Genomic DNA, 20,087 nt, shown 5'->3' on the forward strand with positions numbered 1-20,087 from the left:
GACTCCTTCTACTCCGTGCACTCCCACCGGCGGCAGCGTGGCCATCACCTTCTCCTCCCAGGGATGGTAGTGTACCGGTCTGCGGGGCGGCCCTCCTCCAGTGATGTTGGCCTAGTTGTGGTCGTCGGCCATTTTGCGGCGGACCGTCCTCCGCAGATCGTACCACCTGGCTTGGCATTCATGCCTGGTCCTTCTGGTGGCCCCAACAGCATTCACAGCATCAACAATCCTCTGCCACATGGCTGATTTTTCGGATATGCTGGTCTGTCTGACCAATGTTCCAAAGAGCTGTGGCTCGACTCTGATGATTTCGTCGACAAGGATCTCCAACTCTTGGCTAGTGAACTTTGGATTCTTGTTAGTGGGCATGGTGAGGGGTGTGGGTGTGGATGGTTGTGGGGGTGTGGGTGTGGATGGTTGTGGGTGTGTGGGTGTGGTTGTGAAGTTGTGTGTGTGAATGTGATGAGGGGGTGTTTGTGAAGGTGGTTGTGTGAAGGTGTGAAAGTGTAAGGTGTAGTGGAGGTTGTAGTATGGTGCAGTTGTTTGTATGTGTGGTCTGGCAGTAGTGGGTCTGTTGCAAAGGATCATGGTTTGTGTGTGTTGGGCCTTTTTATTGGTCTATTTGTGGGTGTGGCTGTGTTCGAACTTTGGGTGGGTGTGTTATAAGGAGTGGTTGTGTTTTGGGCCACTGTTTAGGTGTTTGCCAGTTGCAGGTCAGTGAATAGGTTGTATTTGGGCTTGTTGGACATGTTTTGTGGCTTTGTGCGATTCAAATTGAGTCTCCTTGTGTTGTTTTGCTTAGTCCTGGTTCTGTACGTGTGTTTTTAGCGTCTGTACGGTGCGTACATCGGCCATTTTGTTGTACAGTGCTGACCTGTGCTCTGGCTTCGTACGACTCGTACATGCGCGATGTTGGGTGAGGGTGCTGGTGTTGGGGCCTGGGGTACGCTCCGTACATAGACTGGTGGGGTGTGGGTTCGCTCCGTACATACACGCGTGGGGTGGGGGTTCGGCACGTCCATCCGTGGGGGGGCTGGGTTCGGCGCGTACATACACGGGTGGGGGTACGCTCCGTACATACACTGGTGGGGTGGGGGTTCGGCGCGTCCATCCGTGGGGGGGCTGGGTTCGGCGCGTACATACATGGGTGGGGGTATGCTTCGTACATACACGGGTGGGGGTACACTCCGTATGTACACGGGTGGGGGTTCGCTCCGTACATACACGGGTGGGGGTACGCTCCGTACATACATGGGTGGGGGTTCGCTCCGTACATACACGGGTGGGGGTAGGCTCCGTGCATACACTGGTGCGGTGGGGTTCGGCGCGTCCATCCGTGAGGGGGCTGGGTTCGGCGCGTACATACGGGGGCTGGGGGGGGTTCGGCGCGTACATCCGGGGGCTGGGGGGGGTTTGGCGCGTATGCGGGCACATGTCTCCATGGTTGCTATAGGAGTGCGGTCCGTACGGTGTTTTTTCCATTCGGTTGTACAATCGTCCGGCCGGTACGGATCGTACTTGCGCGGTCGGACTTCATTTGTCCGATTCGTACGTGAAATCGTCCGGGGACGTGTCGGACACAATTTCCGACCCGAGGACGTGTGGGTGATTTTTCCCAATGCGATTCGGATGGATTTTTTCCCATACGAATCATACTAAGCAGTTTGTACGGCACTTGTACGATTCGTACGGAAAAAATTCCGGATACTAATCGTACGGGGAATTTTTTTAATGGATCGGAATCGGCCCCTTAGTCATCTTAAAAATCTGGCATGGATCTGGCCACCATCAAGGTTTTACTGTATGAAATGTCACACAAATATGCATCAACATCTGTGCAACCACAGTGCAAGTACTGCAAAATAGCACTGTAATCAGGGTGGAAATGAATTAATAATGTTGATACAAACGCCTGGTTACATTAGCAGTACATTGTTTGGTTGCCGTGCTTATTCATCAAGGAGTAAAAAATTAATTGGTGTTTTTGTTGTGAAGTTAATTATATCTCCTACTCGGGCAATCATATTTCAGAACTGATAGATATGTTTACATTTTTGTCATTTTTGCATTCTTTTGTCTTGTTTGTAAATTCATATTTGTATTTACTGGCCCGATTCACAAAGGTAAACTGAGAGGAAAGTCAAACTTTATGACTTTTGCTATTTGCAAAGGGCATTTACTACTTGTAAATGTCCTTTCTGAATACTGAAAGTCAAACTTTATGACTTTTGGTATTCACAAATGGCATTTAAGAGTAGTAAATGCCCTTTGTGAATATCTAAAGCCGTAAGTTGTAAAGTTTGAATTTCCTCTCAATTTTCCTTTGTGAATTGGGGCCAATTTTCTTTGATTATGTATGTTCGGTGGGTTTAATGTATTGTTTATTTACATGTTTGAATTTTCCAAGTGATATGATTAATGATTGAAATATAATCGGTGATCAATCTTATTAAATAGAGTGGTCTTGAAAAAATCAAGTATAAATAAATGAACAGTCAGTATTGGCGTTGTTATGTAGTTTTGAATTTTCAGTGGCTCAGCCTTGCTGACAAATAGGGCCCAACCCCTGTGTTAGGTGTTACACTTTTAGAAAGTGTGCATTTCTCTGCTCTTACTGCTCTGTGTGCCTTGCAGCATGTCTCCAATACACACCTGGGGTGGGTAACAGATACACTTTGTCTATTCATCCTAGACAGAAACAAACACAGGAGGGGTGGGTGTGATGGAGAACTCATTTGCATTCATCTACATTCTGATAGCTCTTCCTGGACAGGAAGAGGGACAGAGAGCTGGCACCAACACCTGAATAGTCAGTGTCCTGTTTCTCATACAAAGGCTGATTATACACCACAGATATCCTGGCAGACAAAGGCTGTGTTGAAAGGGAACCTGTGCACTTCAAGGGTTTGCTTTGAAGTCACCCCCGCATCAAAGGCACATTTGGGTATAAGTACTGGGACTCTGACCCTATCAAGATAGTACCCTAGCTGACCTGTGAAGAACCCTGCCAGGAATGAAGACTGCTGTGCTACAAGGATTGCCACTCTGCTTGACTGACTGTTCTGAAGGAACTGCTTCTCTGCTTTGCTGAGCTGACCTGATAGTTGCTGATCTCTGCCCTGCTGAGCACAAGGACTGGACCCATCTCACTCTAACCCCGAGTGAGTCCAAGGGGTTTCTATCTTGTCTTCTGTTTTTTAAGTCTCAGGGTTATCAAAGACTTCCTACAAACTCTGATGCCTAAGAAGTGGGTTCTGTAGCAGTTTTTGGCATCAATGTCGATGCAATGATGACTTTGCATCGATCTGAACCAACACATTGCCTTTCAACACCGATGCAGGAGCCAATCGATGACATCTCCTCGACGGATCGCACAGCTTGATGACAATGGAGAGTGCTGCTTAACATTGACTCAGTGCCTGCATTGTATTGGGGTTCATAGACAAAGCCTTCATCAACTGTGCGGATGGTTTGCTGACACTTCCTCTCCATCCCAGGATCGAAGATGACGCGTGGCCTCCTCGACTCCTTGCATAGATTCTTCGGCGTCAATGCTTGCTCTACCCTAGGTTCTTTGTCAGCAGGTCCAGTCTGAGTCCTGTAGCTGGCCTGCCCTCCATCGTGCTTGGTCCGAACTTTGGATGGGAAAGGACTATGTTTGTTACAGAACAATCGAAAGTACAGAATGCGGCCTTAAGTTGAACTCTGACCACTAATATCATTTACTTTTTAAATTCCCACACTTACACAGATACATAGGCATGATATATGTGAAAAATTAAATAACCTATCAAATCTCCAATGTTGTTTTGCAGTATTGAATGGCTGTGATTTATGTTTTCTTCTAAAAAGCATAACTCTGAAAATATGTTTGTGATCTGGTTCATGTTGGTGTCTAAATTAAGTGGTGTTGGATTTCTTTTGAGTCGTGTCGATTACTTATCGTCCATCTTGGTACTCTGAAATGCTTAACATATATTCCTCTAGTAAAGCCTGACTGCTCTTTGTCACTCTACCACGACTGACCTAAGGATTTATTATTGTGAATCCAAGGACCATCTTTCGGTTATTGTGAGATTATTGCATGGTGAAGCCTAACCAACATCACCACATAATAATCCACCTTCCAACAGAGATATTTCTCATCAAACCTTTACTCCCCCAAAAATTGCAAACAAACTATCGAACCCTTTTGAAATCCAGAAATAAGTCCTACCACCAGATAGAATGGTTTGTTGGGTCAGCACAGCTCTCATGTATTCATATATTATTTTCTTGACTGGTATGTGAATCATGATTCCTATACACTTCTTATCAGAGAGGAATGGAATCTAATATACTGTAAAATCAATGTACAGGTCATACATTTTCCAATCTGTTTCAGTTTGCTTTCATAAGGCATACTGAGTTTTTTGACATTTATTGCACACCTAACATTTGTTGCATTTAAAGAAACCTGTGGTATCTTGTTACAACATTTTAGTTTCAACTGTAGGTAAATTACTGTACTAATCTGCCATATAATGATTGAGATCGCCTGAGGGTGATAATAGGTAATATAGCTGGCAATAATTATTTTAATGAACAATGTCTAGACAGGCAAGCATTATCAATTAATACCACAAGTAAATGAACAATAGGACAACAACACTGTTAACATTTGTAGAGTCTGTCATAATAGGAAAACATAATAGATCTCGATTTGCCATCAAATTATTATCAAGTTTGGATTTTCAATTGTTTTTGTGTTTTTCAGATTTTATCTCCCTTATCCAAAGGCCTGTTTCATAAAGCTATTTCTCAGAGTGGAGTATCGCTACTACCTAATATCTTTTGTGCAGATCAAGAAATGGTTGTTGCCTTTAATAAGGTAAGATTTTCTATATACTTTTAAAATATTTTGCTTTGTGGAGTGCCTGTTTGAATTCTCAAATGAATCATGCCATGACAAAGACTATATCTTGCCTTCAAATGCTGTTGAAATTTGTAATCACTGAACAAAAGAACTGATAACAGCCTTGGTCTAAGTACCAAGACTCTAGGTCAAAGTAAAGTACGAACAAGTTTTCATGCAAGGATATTGTTCAGTGTTTCTGTTAATGGTGGTAACTGGATTTTATGGAATACTTCCACTGACTCAGTATCTGAAAACATACAACTATTAAGAAATGACAGTCTTTCTGCCCCCCAAGGGGCAGATGGGGGCAGTAGCCCCCAATTTGCCCCCGGGGGGGGGCAGAAAGCCCACTAGAAACAAGTGATCTTTTTGTTTATTGATGTTGGGGTGCAGGCTGCCCAAAAAGGGCATGGCAATGCCCCCCCCCCAGAGAAATATCAGTCTTTCTGCCCCCCAGAGGGCAGACAGGGGCAGCAGCCCACAATCTGCCCCCCAAGGGGGCAGAAAGCCCACTTGAAACCATGGATTGTTTTTATTGACGTTGGGGTGGGGGCTGCCCAAAAAGGGCATGGCAATGCCCCCAACCCTTCCACAGAAATGTCAGTCTGTCTGCCCCTCCAGGGGGGCAAATGGGGGCAGTAGCCCCTGATCTGCCCCGGGGGGCAGAAATCCCACTAGGCGACAGCGATTACGCTGGCTTTTTTATGCGTGGGGGATGCCCAGAGTGGGCATACAAATGCCCTCACGCGGGTTGGATGGAATGTTGTGGATCCATGCAGATCCCAGAACTTTCCATCACAGAATTGTGAGGAAAATGTGCCAGTCAAGTCACCCATGCTGGATTTCCCTGGGTGTCTAGTGTTAAAAAATGTATAGGTTTGCTAGGTTTCCGTAGGTGCTGGCAGAACTAGGGTTCAAAATCTACAGCTAGGCACTTTACAAAAAAAGGGTCAGTTTTTACTGTAAAAATAAAGGGTGCCCACGTCGCGTTTTTAGCTGTTTCCTGACGTGGGCACTAGGCCTACCCACACAAGTGAGGTGCCATTTTTATCAAGAGACTTAGGGTAACACAGAATTGTATCCCAACGTCAATAAAAAAATCCCTGGTTACTAGTGGGCTTTCTGCCCCCCCCCGGGGGGCAGATTTGGGGCTACTGCCCCCATCTGCCCCCAGGGAGGGCAGAAAGACTGTTGTGCCCAAACAAATATGGGGGAGCAAAGGCCCTTGCCCAAGGGGCCACTCCCCCCTCCCTGGTGCTAGTGGGTGGATCCCTGCTTGGGGATCGCCCTCCTGGGGTGATCCCCAAGCAGGGATCCACTAGGAAAGGGTACCATTGGAAAGGGGAGATTTTCCTCTTTCCAACAATACCTCTCCCATCTTTTTCGGTGCTCCGGGGGCTGAGATAGCCCCACGAGCACGGAAACAATTAAACTGAAACTAAGTTTCAGTTTAAATTTCATTGCACTGACGTCAGCGCGCCATGCGCGCGATGGCTTTGAAATTAAAATGTAAATTGGCCTCAGGAGGTTGGGGAAGCTCTTCCCCAATCTCCAGAGGCCAATAAAAAAAGGGAAATCCCTCTGCTGTCTGCAGCAGACGGATTTAGTACCCCTGTTCTCATGACGGAATGGCTCCGTCATGAGCACAGGAGCACTGGTGCTCATGACAGAACCATTCCATCATGAGCACCGAAGGGGTTAAAGCCTAAACATATCAATGACTGGCATACTAACAAAGATTGTCTCAATCAAGCCCCAACATGCTTCTTAGTGGGGGAGTCAGTGGGAGAAATTATTGAAATGAGACAATAATTGAAGGAGGTTTCTGCCAGAAGCCTAGTAATCCAGAAAGCAGAATTTTAATAAGAGATCTACTATTAACCGACATGTAAATGAAAGAGGCCGCAAGGTAGTGTATGTTAGGTATTAGAGAATCCTCTGGCAGAATATCGTGGGATATAAGAGTGCTCAGGAGAATAAGTAGTTTCTACTATTTGTAGTGATTTTGCATACTCTGCAAGATAAATGGCTGAATACGTTTATAACTTTGACCTGTTTTTTTGGTTTAAAAATGAATGCTGAATCTTCAAGCCATGGACTGGAAAATGGTTTTCTTTTGGATATAATTTCCTCTAGATTGAATATATAAATAAGTCATTCATAATTGTTGCTGATAAGCATGTTTTTGAATTCCAAACTTACTTTAACCAGGAAGAAGGTAGAAAGGTAGAAACACAGTACTTCTATTATGTGGCAGCTACATTCCCCATGCAGACTGCAGGTATTATAACTACGTCTGGGAGACGGTGAGCAATCTGCCGTTATTTTAGAATAATTGGGAATATATAATAAAGATATCAATAGGGAACCTTTTTGGTAGACAGCAAGAGCCCAAGGTCCTAGTGGGCTCCAAATTGCTGTAGTAAAGACCAACCCTCTAATTTTGAGCTACCTATCTCCAGTCTCCTGAGCATTCTCAGCCACCTGTTCTAGTCCTGAATCTAAGCAGAGTAGCAGTAGTCTTTCCATATATTAAGGGGTCCAGGAACATGCCCTGCAAACATTTGTATAATAACTCTCCTAAACTTCACTAACAATGCTTAACCTTCTTTTTAACTGAGTTAAAGTAAAGTCATTGCTAACTAATAGGAATAGAACATGGTATTTTGTCATTAAATATAGCTTCTCATACAAATACATGAGAAATGCTGGTAAATGGTAGAGCAAGGGTCAGTTCTGGATAGCGCTACACTTAAAAGGCTTAATACAAGTTTATGTTTGGGGTTGGTGGAACTAGTGTAATTCCGTGTAGTGTAGTCACGCAGAAATGCTAAATAATTCTGCAAGATTACACATGATTACACAAGAGTAATTCAGTGTTTAGCGTTTAGCACTATTATCTTAGCGTAAAAATGCCCCTTGTGGCCAAGATGGATCCAAGGATGCATTTTGTGCCAAGAAATAGTGCTTAATGCAACAGGACCTGAATAGCATGCAGAAGCAGCGACTCACGCTTGCTAAGTGTGCACTTACTCTACACATTTACCACTCATTTCTAGGTCCAAAATGCACCCTTGTGGACGAAATGAAGCGAGGATGCATGTTTTGCTAAGAAAAAAATGCTAAATGCAACAGAACATAAACAGCTGAGAGAGCAGCTCTCGCGGCAGGATTTTGTTTCCCCCAAATTACTCTTAATTACATGAGTAAGCATAATTGTGTTATTATCAATTTAAGAGTAACATAGAATTATTCAAATTACTCCAATTACTCAGGCGTATTTGAAATTCTGCCCAAGCTTAGTTGTGTACTGGCCTACATCTAAGAGATGCCACATTTTAAAGGGATCCATTTTTTAAACAAAACAATGTGTTATCCACCAAAACTCGGAACTGTCTTTAATATTGTATGAAGATTACATGGTTGTAATGGATCACTTGCTTCTTTCTCTATAGAGAATGTAAGATAAGCTACATAAATGCAATTTGTAATTTATGTAAAGAGTCACATTGGTAAGACAAAAATGCTAAGATGTGATGGTGGTAGAAGTAACCATAAATGTGGTTAAGGTGGTCCATAGTGGAGGAGGTTAAGCTCTACTGCTGTTTGCCGCAACTATTTGAAATATTTATCCTGCCATACTGTGTCTGCCATTTTGGCGAATAAATCTAACATAACCTGTAATAAATTTAAGATTCTTAATTCCAAACATGGAGAATTATCAGCAACACATGTTTTAAGGACATTATCTTGCAGTATTGTTATCATTCTTCTGTTTGGGTTTACAATGTTAAGCACTTAAATGGGTTATTTCACAAGCTCTAGGCCTCAAACACAACTATGGGTTGAATTCTGCATTAAAAAATGGATCAAAGGAGCAGACGGGAAAGCACTAGGGGGCATATTAACAAGGCGGCGCAAAAAATTTATCGCCGCTTTTGCGGCCGTTTTCGGCCGAGAAGCGGCGATAATTTTATCGCCTAATTAGCAAGGTCACACTAAAGCGTGAAACTTTGCTTTAGCGCACAAAACCTTAACGCCCAGCTTTGTATCTCTAATGAGATGCAAAGTGGGCGTCCCTGACCTAACATGACAGGAGAAATGTCGCTAAGCGACATTTCTCCAATCATCAAGCCCCACGCTATTAAGCATAGCGGCAAGAAAAGTAGCGATAACCCCTGTTATCGCTACTTTCCTTACGCCTGCTTCAGGACTGACTTAGCCGTGATATCCTATAGAAGGTGAATATCATGGCTAAGTTTGTGAGGCCCTATCAACAAGCTAACGCCACATTTCGTGAGATTATCGCTGGGTTTCCAGCGATAATCTCACGTTAGGCAGTTCGCGCTAGGATTTTTATCGCTTTTGAGCTAAGCGTTGCTAATAGCACGCTATCTCAGTGATAAAAATCCACACTAGCCGGCGATATTTATCCTAGCGCTAAGTGAGCTTAGCAATAATTATCGCCGGTTGTTGCTGATATGCCCCTAGATTGTTTTGTTTGTTTTTGACAAATACCATTACGTCTCACTTATGTGAAAGTTGAAATAGTGGAAAGTATATTACAGCTCCAGAGAAATGTTCCGGGGTACCGCCTAAAAAAGAGGCTACACAAAAATGAACTATTTGAAGATTGCCAGGAAACCAGAACTTCTCTAAACAAGCATTTACAATGCAATGGTCTCGGCATTGTTAAAGTTAGAGCTATTGGCATTGCTCATGACATTATTTTTGTTTATGTTTTTGTTTTTAAAACATATAAAAAAACAGCATTGTTATTTACAATGTCAATAGCTTAATCACTCTCAAATGCGAGACCTATTGCATTTGCACCCACACACAGAGCCACACACACCAAGCCACCCACAAACACAGAGCCACCCACACACAGAGCCACTCACACAGAAATAGAGCCACCCACAGAGCCACCTACACACACACACACACACAGTTATTAAAAGGTGTTTCTGATGGCATGACAATCGTCTGCTCTAAATACACAATAAAAATACACTTAAAATAGGTATCATCCACCCAAAATAGTTAGACAAAAATATGTACTTAAAACAGCATCAAAATATTTAACTGTTCAAAACGTTAACATTAAATGTACTACAATGCAGGAAAATGGAATAGGGTCTGACTCTATAAGTATCATATTCCACGCAAAAATCCATTTTTAATATAAAAATTGCAAACACATGAAGGATAAATAATATGTTTCCAAATGTTAACAGTGTAGCCTGGCGCATGAGTGACATGCAGAACAAGAACCGCCCTGCTCAGCCTAAAAGCTGCAAAGTACCCCTACAGTGCCATCCAATTGGTGACATACAAGTGGAGTAAACCTAAAGATCCCACATGACTTGCACCCACAGTCTGATGTCAGTCCCCACAACAAGCCTGAGCTCCCCTACCTGGGCAGCAGTGCAGGCAGCTAGGGCAGTCGGGCAGCTGTCAGTCGTTGCTCAGTTCCCTCTCATTGACTGACTTCCCCCTGGGCACCCCAGTGGACAGCTGGACCGAGACGGGCTGTCATCCCGCGGCTTGGATCCCCCGCCCGTGATTGACTCACCATAGGTCCTCCACCAGCCAGACTGGGCCCGCTCCACGCTGCGTGGCGCCCGCCCACTGGCGGAGACCGGGGACGGCTCGGTGAGTGTTTTGTACACTGCAGGGGCACGTGCGGACCCCATGGCCAATCAGCGCCTCTGGAGCCTGTGCAGCACGCTGGATTGGTGAAGGTGCCAACAATGATCCAATCCCATGTATTATTATTTTTTTTGCTGCATAAGATAAGAAGCAGCAGCTAAGGCTTGTGTATGATTGTCGCACGCTTTGCGCCAACAGCAAACAAGTTGATGCACAACTTTGCATTCCTTACACTTTGCTGGGCAAAACGCCTGCTCAACGTCTGCCACACTTGGTTAGGCACCCCGAGCCGTTTACTCTGACCCTCCTAATCCTGATGGGGGAGGGAAGTCCTCTGGTGATTACTAGCCGTACGCAAAGATGAACGCATGGCCTGGACAGTCAAGGTTGTAGCGCCAGGCCAGAAAATCTATCGTGCCCAAACAATCCCGCCTACTGTGTTATTCGTTCCCAAAGCAAATGCGGGGGGCGGGGGGGGAGGGTATACCCTGTTCAGACGTACTGTAACTAGCGTCACCTTCGCTGAAGAGCACCCGGGGGGGGAGGGGAGCACAATATTCTGTTCGAGGTAAAAGGGTGAGGCCCTCCCCGCAAGCCCGGTGACTGCCGCGGGTCGCTGTGCCGACCCCTCCTAAGAGGAAACTACCTGGGCCGCTCCGGAGCAACGGTCACTAGTCTGGGGGGGAAGGGGAGGCCCAGCGATGCCGACGCATCCCTTCTACCCCGATCGTTGCGAGGGAAGTTATGGGGGGGGGATGTCAGGCAGAGCCCCAGCGCATCTCGTGGGGCCCCCCACGTGTGCGCGACCAGGTGCCAACTCCAGTCACCCTTTGTGGGCAGAATAAGCCCACTCCATACTACTGCAAGGGCCAGGGCTCGCCCCGGAGTGCACATAGCCTGCGTTGCATCGGAGGACCAAACGGCACCTCTGCCCGCGTCCTCCTGCTGCCCCATGCACAAGCCAGCATATTAGTGTGGGGAAGGGGAGCGATGCGAGCACGCAGCCCCCCTCCCCCGTTTGCTCAACAGTGGACATCCCACGCCTGCACAGGGACCTGAATTGGCGGGAGGAGAAACCCTGGTCTTCTGAGCAAATGGCAGGCACGGCCAAGTGGAGCAAGGAATCGATTCCCCGTCCTGTGTGTGAGCGTTGCCCAACCCCCAAAACCCCACCGTTCCGCAGGCAGCGGTAGAATGGTGATACCAACAGCGGCCACCCCCGGACAATGGTCCTCGTGACAGGCGGGGGGTGGGGGGGTTATAACTAATCTTGTTTAGGCTGCTTTGTTAGGGGTTGCGACGATCGCTGCCCTCCTCCAACCCAACAGTCGGGACCAGGGCCGGACTGGGAACCAAATCCGGCCCTGGCAAAGTGCTCGGCAGCCCTATGCTGAGGGTTGAAAAGCATGCTAGAGGTGCGGGAAGCGTGGTGTGATCAGCGCCGAGTGAAGATGTCGGTGGGGTGAAGAAGATAAGAACAGTCTTACCACTCGATAGGGACATCTTCAGCAAGATCAGCACCAGAGGTGAGCAGGGTTGCCCGAGAGCAGGGGGAGAGGACGAGCACACCACTGCCTTTCTCCGAGGCGAAGCAGAAATGCCTCGGAGAAAGGCAGCGGCGGTTTCGAATTCGGGGGCGTGTTTTTCTTTACTCTCCTCTTGCCATTGGCTGGAGGACATAATTAGAAAAGTTGCAAAAAACACGCCCCCGAATCCGAAAAGGACGGGGCCTGTTTGGAGTGACGGAGCTCTTCTCCAATGGCTGGCCAGCATTCAAGAGGCCAGCCAATGGAGAAGAGGGGAGAAGAGGGGCGGGTTCAAGCCCCTCTTCTCCAAGTCATTATGTCTCGCGAGCGAGACTGCGCAAGCGCAGCCTTCGCTAGCCGAGACCTAAAAAGCAAACATTAGAGGCACGCCCCTCATACATTGCACGATAGATTCAATTACAGAAACATTACAATTCCATGTTTCTGCTGTAACAAAGCAACAGGTGGCAGGGATAATTGGGTATGTATACCTTCCTGTATTAAGAATGAAGAATGTAGTCTAAATGGAAACTTATTTTTGGAAGTTGTAGTAAATTCTATTTCCATATCTATGAGGTGCAGTTTTGAAATGAATGCTCGTTAGGAAATATTCTCCTTATGGATATGGCATTTTGAATTTTTTTGAATTTGAGGTCTTATTAAAAAGTATATGATTTATAAGTTAGTAATGTTGTATTTATGTAATTGCACATTTCTACTCACCTGCATAAGGAGTATTCATTGCGTTGCTAATGTCAAGAAGGGCAAAACATTATTGCATCAAATCACGGAAGTAAAAAAACACCAGTAATTTGAAACGTAGTAACCTAAAAAGTCCAGTTGCTGCTGCGGGAACATGTAAATTACCGTACCTGTTCATCAAAGATGCAACCCATTAATAACCAACTGTGACGCAGAAATGACGCAGGAGCAGAACATTCATTAACTGCGACCTATAACATCCAAGAATAGTTTATTGGCCTTATGCCCATGAAGAGGAAGGGGCTGAGTAAATTAGAAAGACAGCACGTGTGTATGAGTGCGTACATGTATATATGTCCGACCCCACACCATAATACCCATTTTTATGCTCTTAATCCTAAATAAAATATAGTGAAAGGTTGATTTTATTAATATATTTTTCACCTGCATAAATGCTGTTTACAATTGTTAAATTCCAGAGATCCTGATACTGTAGTTCATGATGTGTGCAATTCCCTGTTGCAAGTTGTTGTTGTCTTCTTACTTTTTTGCGCCGCCTAGTGCATGACCTGTTGAGTATTTGGCCGAAGTATCTCGATATAAGGCAATTACAAAGCAGAGATTTAAGTAAAACACCTTCACAATTACTGTAGCGTAAATCGGACCTGCAGCAAAACTAAATGGATGGAAGAGTCCATAGCGGAAATAAATTGTTATTAAATTCGATTTTTTCGGTGTCCCACAGTAGAATAATTGGACCACTTCGCAGTGTTATGTTAATCATAGATAAGAAAAAAATCACGTTTTTGCAATTTTGTTAAAATAAAGGAGTGTGTGCACCGTCTAAAGAGAAAGTAGAAGAAAATTTCAATTTTCTCATGAAACCAAGGTTGTGTGAGAACTGAACAGCCCATGTTCACACTATAAACTCGCAGAACTTTTGTCATATTGTTGCAATATAAATTAATGCAATTTCAGCGGTTACTGTAATGAAATACTATTAACGCAATCTTGAAAAAACATGCTTATGTAGGAAGGCATTCATCGTCTAGAAATTGAAAAGTACACTTATTAGCCATTAAATATATGTAACTTAATGTTTGGGGCCTTCATTTTTATTGTGAATTTTTCCAAAAAGGAGCACATTGTGTAATCCATTTCCTGTTCTGTAGAGCAACATTCACATGAAATCCTGTATGTCAATTGTCGAGTACAAATTAATTTTGTTTGTTTCTTTAAACCCTGCAGATGATTGCTAATGCCACTGGCTGTGACTATCCTGATTCTGCTTCAATTGTAACCTGCATGAGGGAGAAAACTGAGGAGGAGATCGTGCATCCTTTTTTGAATATGGTAGGTGACCTTGTACACAAGACTGACTAGACACAACAAAACCATCCTTCATAACACCTGCGGTAGACTGTACCATGTGCAAGGTGACCATTAAAGGAATGTAATTTCATACACGATTGTTTTGTTGCCTGAATCAGAATATCATAAAATAGGGCTAGACGGGATCCAACCAATGATGGAATTGCCTTACTACGAGCCACGTGTTCCACAAATTGGGTAGAAGAAGTCCAACTTTCTCAAGAAGGCTATCGAGGTCTCTCCAAGGAAGAACGTTCCATAACTTGTTTGCTAATATTCTCAATAGATTGAATGAACATACAGAGGTTTAGAAGCAGGTATGAGAGAGATTTGTGAAATATTCAATTTTTTTAACATCTGTCATGCTTGACAGGAGGACTATTCCTCTGCATGCGGCAAATATTTGTTAGTGCATGGGAGAAAGATGGGATTTTGAGCAAAATAATGATCATGCAGCAGAAGCAATGATGCACCATACATTATGGTGCAGTGAAAAATCTTATGCCCGAGCCTTAGCACTAGATTTAAACACTGCTAAGAGGAGAAATGACTTTTGCATGACCACCAGTGTCATTGAACATCCCTCCTCTTCCCCGCCAACACATGAAATATCCTCAGGTATTTGTTTTCATGTGCCATCATAGAGTCTAAATTAATATGGGCGATGCCCCAATATTTGGGGTGCTTCTGAAAAAATCAAAGTGCTGCCTAATTATATCAGTGGTGTTTATCGTTAAAGGCGACTGGGATCATTAAGGGGCATATTAACAAGGAACAGGGAAAATGAACTCTAAGGGCGCTTAGCGTTAATTTTTTTAACGTCCGCTATCGCTGGATAATATCGCCTGGTTATCGCGTTATTAACAACGCTAACCGCCTAGGCGATAAAAAATCCAGCGATAGCGGCATTTTGGGATGTAATTGCTGGTAATGCAGCGATAAAACTAAAAGGATAGGGATATCCTTGTTGAGAGCCCATGGTGGATTTAGCCATGTAATCCACCTCCCATTGGATTACGTGGCTAAATCTGAAAATTAGCAGACGTAAAAAAGCAGCGTTAACCTTGGTTAGCGCTGTTTTTTTTGTCTCTAACAGAGTTAGCGTGAAGCTTGATAATAGGAGAACTGTTGCTTAGCGACATTTCTCCTATTATTTTGCTCTGGAAAGCCCACTTTGCATCTCATTAGAGATGCAAAGGGAAGCGTAGTGAAAAAGGGTGCTAACCTGCAAAATCGCATGTTGTTGTTGATAGGGCGATATTTTTATCTCTGCTTCTTTGGCTTTTAAAGACAAAAAAACAATTGTAACCTGCATGAGGAAGAAAACGGAGGAGGAGATCGTGCATCCTTTTTTTGAATATGGTAGGTGACCTTGTACACAAGACTGACTAGACACAACAAAACCATCCTTCATAACACCTGCGGTAGACTGTACCATGTGCAAGGTGACCATTAAAGGAATGTAATTTCATACACGATTGTTTTGTTGCCTGAATCAGAATATCATAAAATAGGGTTAGACGGGATCCAAACAATGATGGAATTGCCTTACTACGAGCCACGTGTTCCACAAATTGGGTAGAAGAAGTCCAAGTTTCTCAAGAAGGCTATCGAAGTCTCTCCAAGGAAGAACGTTCCATAACTTGTTTGCTAATATTCTCAATAGATTGAATGAACATACAGAGGTTTAGAAGCAGGTATGAGAGAGATTTGTGAAATATTCAAGTTTTTTTAACATCTGTCATGCTTGACAGGAGGACTATTCCTCTGCATGCGGCAAATATTTGTTAGTGCATGGGAGAAAGATGGGATTTTGAGCAAAATAATGATCATGCAGCAGAAGCAATGATGCACCATACATTATGGTGCAGTGAAAAATCTTATGCCCGAGCTTTAGCACTAGATTTAAACACTGCTAAGAGGAGAAATGACTTTTGCATGACTACCAGTGTCATTGAACATCCCTCCTCTTCCCCGCCAACACATGAAATATCCTCAGGTATTTGTTTTCATGTGCCATCATGGAGTCCAAATTAATATGGGCGATGCCCCAATATTTGGGGTGCTTCTGAAAAAATCAAAGTGCTGCCTAATTATATCAGTGGTGTTTATCATTAAAGGCGACTGGGATCATTAAGGGGCATATTAACAAGGAACAGGGAAAATGAACGCTAAGGGCGCTTAGCGTTAATTTTTTTAACGCCCGCTATCGCTGGATAATATCGCCTGGTTATTGCGTTATTAACAATGCTAACCGCCTAGGCGATAAAAAATCCAGCGATAGCGGCATTTTGGGAGGTTATCGCTGGTAATGCAGCGATAAAACTACAAGGATAGGGATATCCTTGTTAAGAGCCCATGGTGGATTTAGCCATGTAATCCACCTCCCATTGGATTACATGGCTAAGTCTGAAAATTAGCAGACGTAAAAAAGCAGCGTTAACCGTGGTTAGCGCTGTTTTTTTTGTCTCTAACAGCGTTAGCGAGAAGCTTGATAATAGGAGAAATGTCACTTTGCGACATTTCTCCTATTATTTTACTCTGTAACGCCCACTTTGCATCTCATTAGAGATGCAAAGGGAAGCGTAGTAAAAAAGGGTGCTAACATGCAAAATCGCATGTTGTTGTTGATAGGGCGATATTTTTATCTCTGCTTCTTTGGCTTTTAAAGCCAAAAAAATGGAGATAAAGCCCTTGTTAATATGCCCCTAAGTTTGGTGTGGCGGAATCCCTGCTGAAAAAATGCGGTGATTCAGCCTCACCAGCCTCTCACTAGACTGTTTTATTAAGAGGTAGGTGAAGTGCAGAGTATCTTCTGGCTGAGCTGAAGCTGAATCCACTATTGGAAACATGACAGAAATGTGAGTATTAGTTATAAAGGAAGGCAAAAGAGGACCATTAATGCTCATGGACCAGTGTGCATGGAAAAGAGATCCTGTTAAGTCAGTCTACATTTTCTAAATCATTAAAAACTTGAAAAGTATTCCTGATGAGGCTCAAGACAAGGGCCGTGGAGAGTGGGGAGTCAGATGCACATGTTAGACAGCAAATACAGGTTACACAGTGGAAAAGTATAGATATAGCAGAGGAGACAGCCAGTATACAGGCCAGGAATACCCAGGGAAGACTATATGAGGTTGGAGACAGAGCCAATAAATTAATAGTCTGATTAGACAAGTGAAATAGATAATGAAGTTGGGTGCTAAAGGTCTGTACTCTGCAAACGGAGATCAGCAGGATGAGAGAAGAAATAGCAGCAGCATTTGCTGACCACTACGAGAAACTGTACATGTCTACCTCGAGTAAAACAGGGTCAGACTGTACTGAACTTCTTCGAGATGCCCGCCTCCCCAGGTTATCACTGGAGGCGAGAGACGAGTTAGACAAGGATTTCATCATTGAGGACATAGGTCGGGCCATTAGGGACCTAAAGTCAGGGAAGGCGGCTGGACCCAATTGCATACCGGCTGAACTATATAAAGGGATGGCATCAATTAAGGCTCCAGATATGTTTAATATATTTCAGGAGGCATTGGAACAGGGTAGCCTCCTGGAAGACCAACAGTTGGCCACTATCATGGTCCTTCCAAACAAGGGCAAGCCCCCTGATGATTGTATTTCGTATTGCACTATTTCATTGTTAAACATGTAAGCAAAAGTGCTAGTGAAGGTATTAGGGACAGAACTCAGTAGCATCATAACATCCATAGTCCGCCCTGACCAATCGGGCTTCATGCACCACAGGAGCACCCAGCTTAATTTAAGACATCTATATGGAGTGATGCATATTACAAAGATGAAGCCGGAAGAAGATGCTGTGCTATTATTGATGGATGCCTGCATGGCATTCGACAACATCAAATGGCCATATTTGTTTGCGGTGCTGGAGCAGGTCAGATTTGGCGCACCGTTTTGCACCTGGGATCAACTCCTGTATACAAACCTGCTAGCTAGAGTAAGAGTGAACGGGGTGGTGTTAAGACCTGTGACCTTACATAAGGTTACGAGGCAGGGTTGCCCACTCTCCTATGCTTTTTGCTCTGGCACAGGAGCCACTGGTGGCGTGGGGCAGGAGTGACTGTTAATCTAGGGAATTGTGGGAGAAGATGGATAGGAGGAGGAAATATCGTTGTATGCTGATGACATACTATTGTATGCCACAAATCCATGTTCTTGATAAGTCGAATACTCCATATATTCCAATTGTTGGTGGCTATTCTGGTTACCGGATAAATTGGGACAAATTCCTCCTCCATGTGCTGGGCGGGAATGTACCGACTTCGCCGTTCAGCGCACAAATTCTGATGATTATAGACAAACTGAAGTATCTGGGCATAATAATCTCGAGGACAGATAGCGAGTTCCTGGAGGATAACCTATTTCCTCAGCTAGATCGGTTGAGTAAGAATGTTCTACACTGGAGACAGTTGCCACTGTCCCTTATAGGGTGGGCTGCTTTGTTTAAAATGATGGTGCGGCCAGTATTGCTATACATCCTACACAACATGCTCTATAAAGTACCACCTGTCTTTTTTCTAAAAGTCAACAGCAAAAAAAGACAGCTTATGTGGGATGGTGGAAGCTCTAGAATGGCCTTACACAAACTGTAATGAGGAGTGTTCGAGGGTGGACTGGCTAGTCAGTCATAATCACTTTATTTTGCCAATAAAAAACAATGGCATAAAAAGTATACTACATGCATACAGCATAAAAATATAATTGTGTGTGGAATACTGCCACTTAAAGTTCCCTATTGTGATGCACATATGTTTAAAATCAAATAATTAAAAACATTAAAGGGTTAAGGTCTTGCTCATGTTGACACACAATACAGATTCTGGTTTCTCCTTTTTAACCCCTTCCATGCGCACGACAGCCGGGAGCCGTCGTGCACAACGATGCTCGTGTGCGCGCAACGGCTCCCGGCCGTCATGGCACATGACACCGGAAATCCCTGTGGTGCAGGCACCAGAGGGATTCCTATTTCTCCCCTGTAGCCTCGGGAGCTGTGGAAGAGCTTCCCCAGCTCCCGAGCCCCCCCCCCTGTTTCAGTGAAATGACGATCAGGGCTATCTCAGCCCCATGAGCACGTAGAAAGACGGGAGAGGTATCATTGGAAAGGGGAGACTCTCCCCTTTCCAATGGTACCCCTCACCAATGGATCCCTGCTTGGGGATCACCCCAGGAGGGCGATCCCCAAGCAGGGATCCACCCTCTAGACACCAGGGAGGGGGGAGTGGCCCCATGGACAAGGGTCTTTGCTCCACCCATACAAGATTGGCATAATTCAGTCTTTTGCCCCCAATCTGCCCCCTGGGGGGGGGAGAAAGCCCACTAAACACCAGGGATTTTATTTTGCGCATTTGTTTTTAGAGTGGGGCCCACACCATTACAGCCTTTTTGCCCCCCGGGGAAACAGATTGGGGCAGTAGCCCACAATCTGCCCCCCGGGGGTAGAAAGCCCACTTGACGCCAAAGGATTTTTCGTTGCCATATGTAATTAGGGTGTTGGCTGCCCAAAACGGGCATGCCAATGACCCCACCCCCACCACCATTAGAGACTTTCTGCCCCCCTGGGGGGCAGATGGGGGCAGTAGCCCCCAATCTGCATCCCAGGGGGGCAGAAAGCCCACTTGACGCCAGGGATTTTTTTCTTGCCATATGTAATTAGGGTGTTGGCTGCCCAAAACGGGCATGCCAATGACCCCACCCCACCACCATTAGAGACTTTCTGCCCCCCTAGGGGGCATATGGGGGCAGTAGCCCGCAATCTGCCCCCTCAGGGGGCTGAAAGCCTACTAGACGCCAGGGATTTTTTGGGGGGCAATTTTAATTAGGGTAGGGGCTGCCTAAAACGGGCATGCCAATGCCCCACCCCTGCCAAAATGACAGCCTTTCTGTCCCCCCTGGGTGGCAGATAGGACAGTAGCCCCCAATCT

General features: G+C 44.8%; 1 protein-coding gene across 2 annotated transcripts in view; it reads left to right on the forward strand.

The window, feature by feature from the left end:
• The window catches only part of LOC146776042 (fatty acyl-CoA hydrolase precursor, medium chain-like), a 762,376-nt gene that overhangs the window by 309,116 nt on the left and 433,173 nt on the right, over positions 1-20,087 (forward strand). For both annotated transcript variants that reach the window (XM_085639201.1, XM_085639202.1), the window contains 2 exons: positions 4,757-4,870; positions 14,026-14,130. In XM_085639201.1, coding sequence (XP_085495327.1) covers positions 4,757-4,870; positions 14,026-14,130 — 219 coding nt within the window. The remainder of the gene's footprint in view (positions 1-4,756; positions 4,871-14,025; positions 14,131-20,087) is intronic.

This window comes from Triturus cristatus, chromosome 12 (assembly GCF_964204655.1).
Source record: "Triturus cristatus chromosome 12, aTriCri1.1, whole genome shotgun sequence".
Taxonomy (NCBI): domain Eukaryota; kingdom Metazoa; phylum Chordata; class Amphibia; order Caudata; family Salamandridae; genus Triturus; species Triturus cristatus.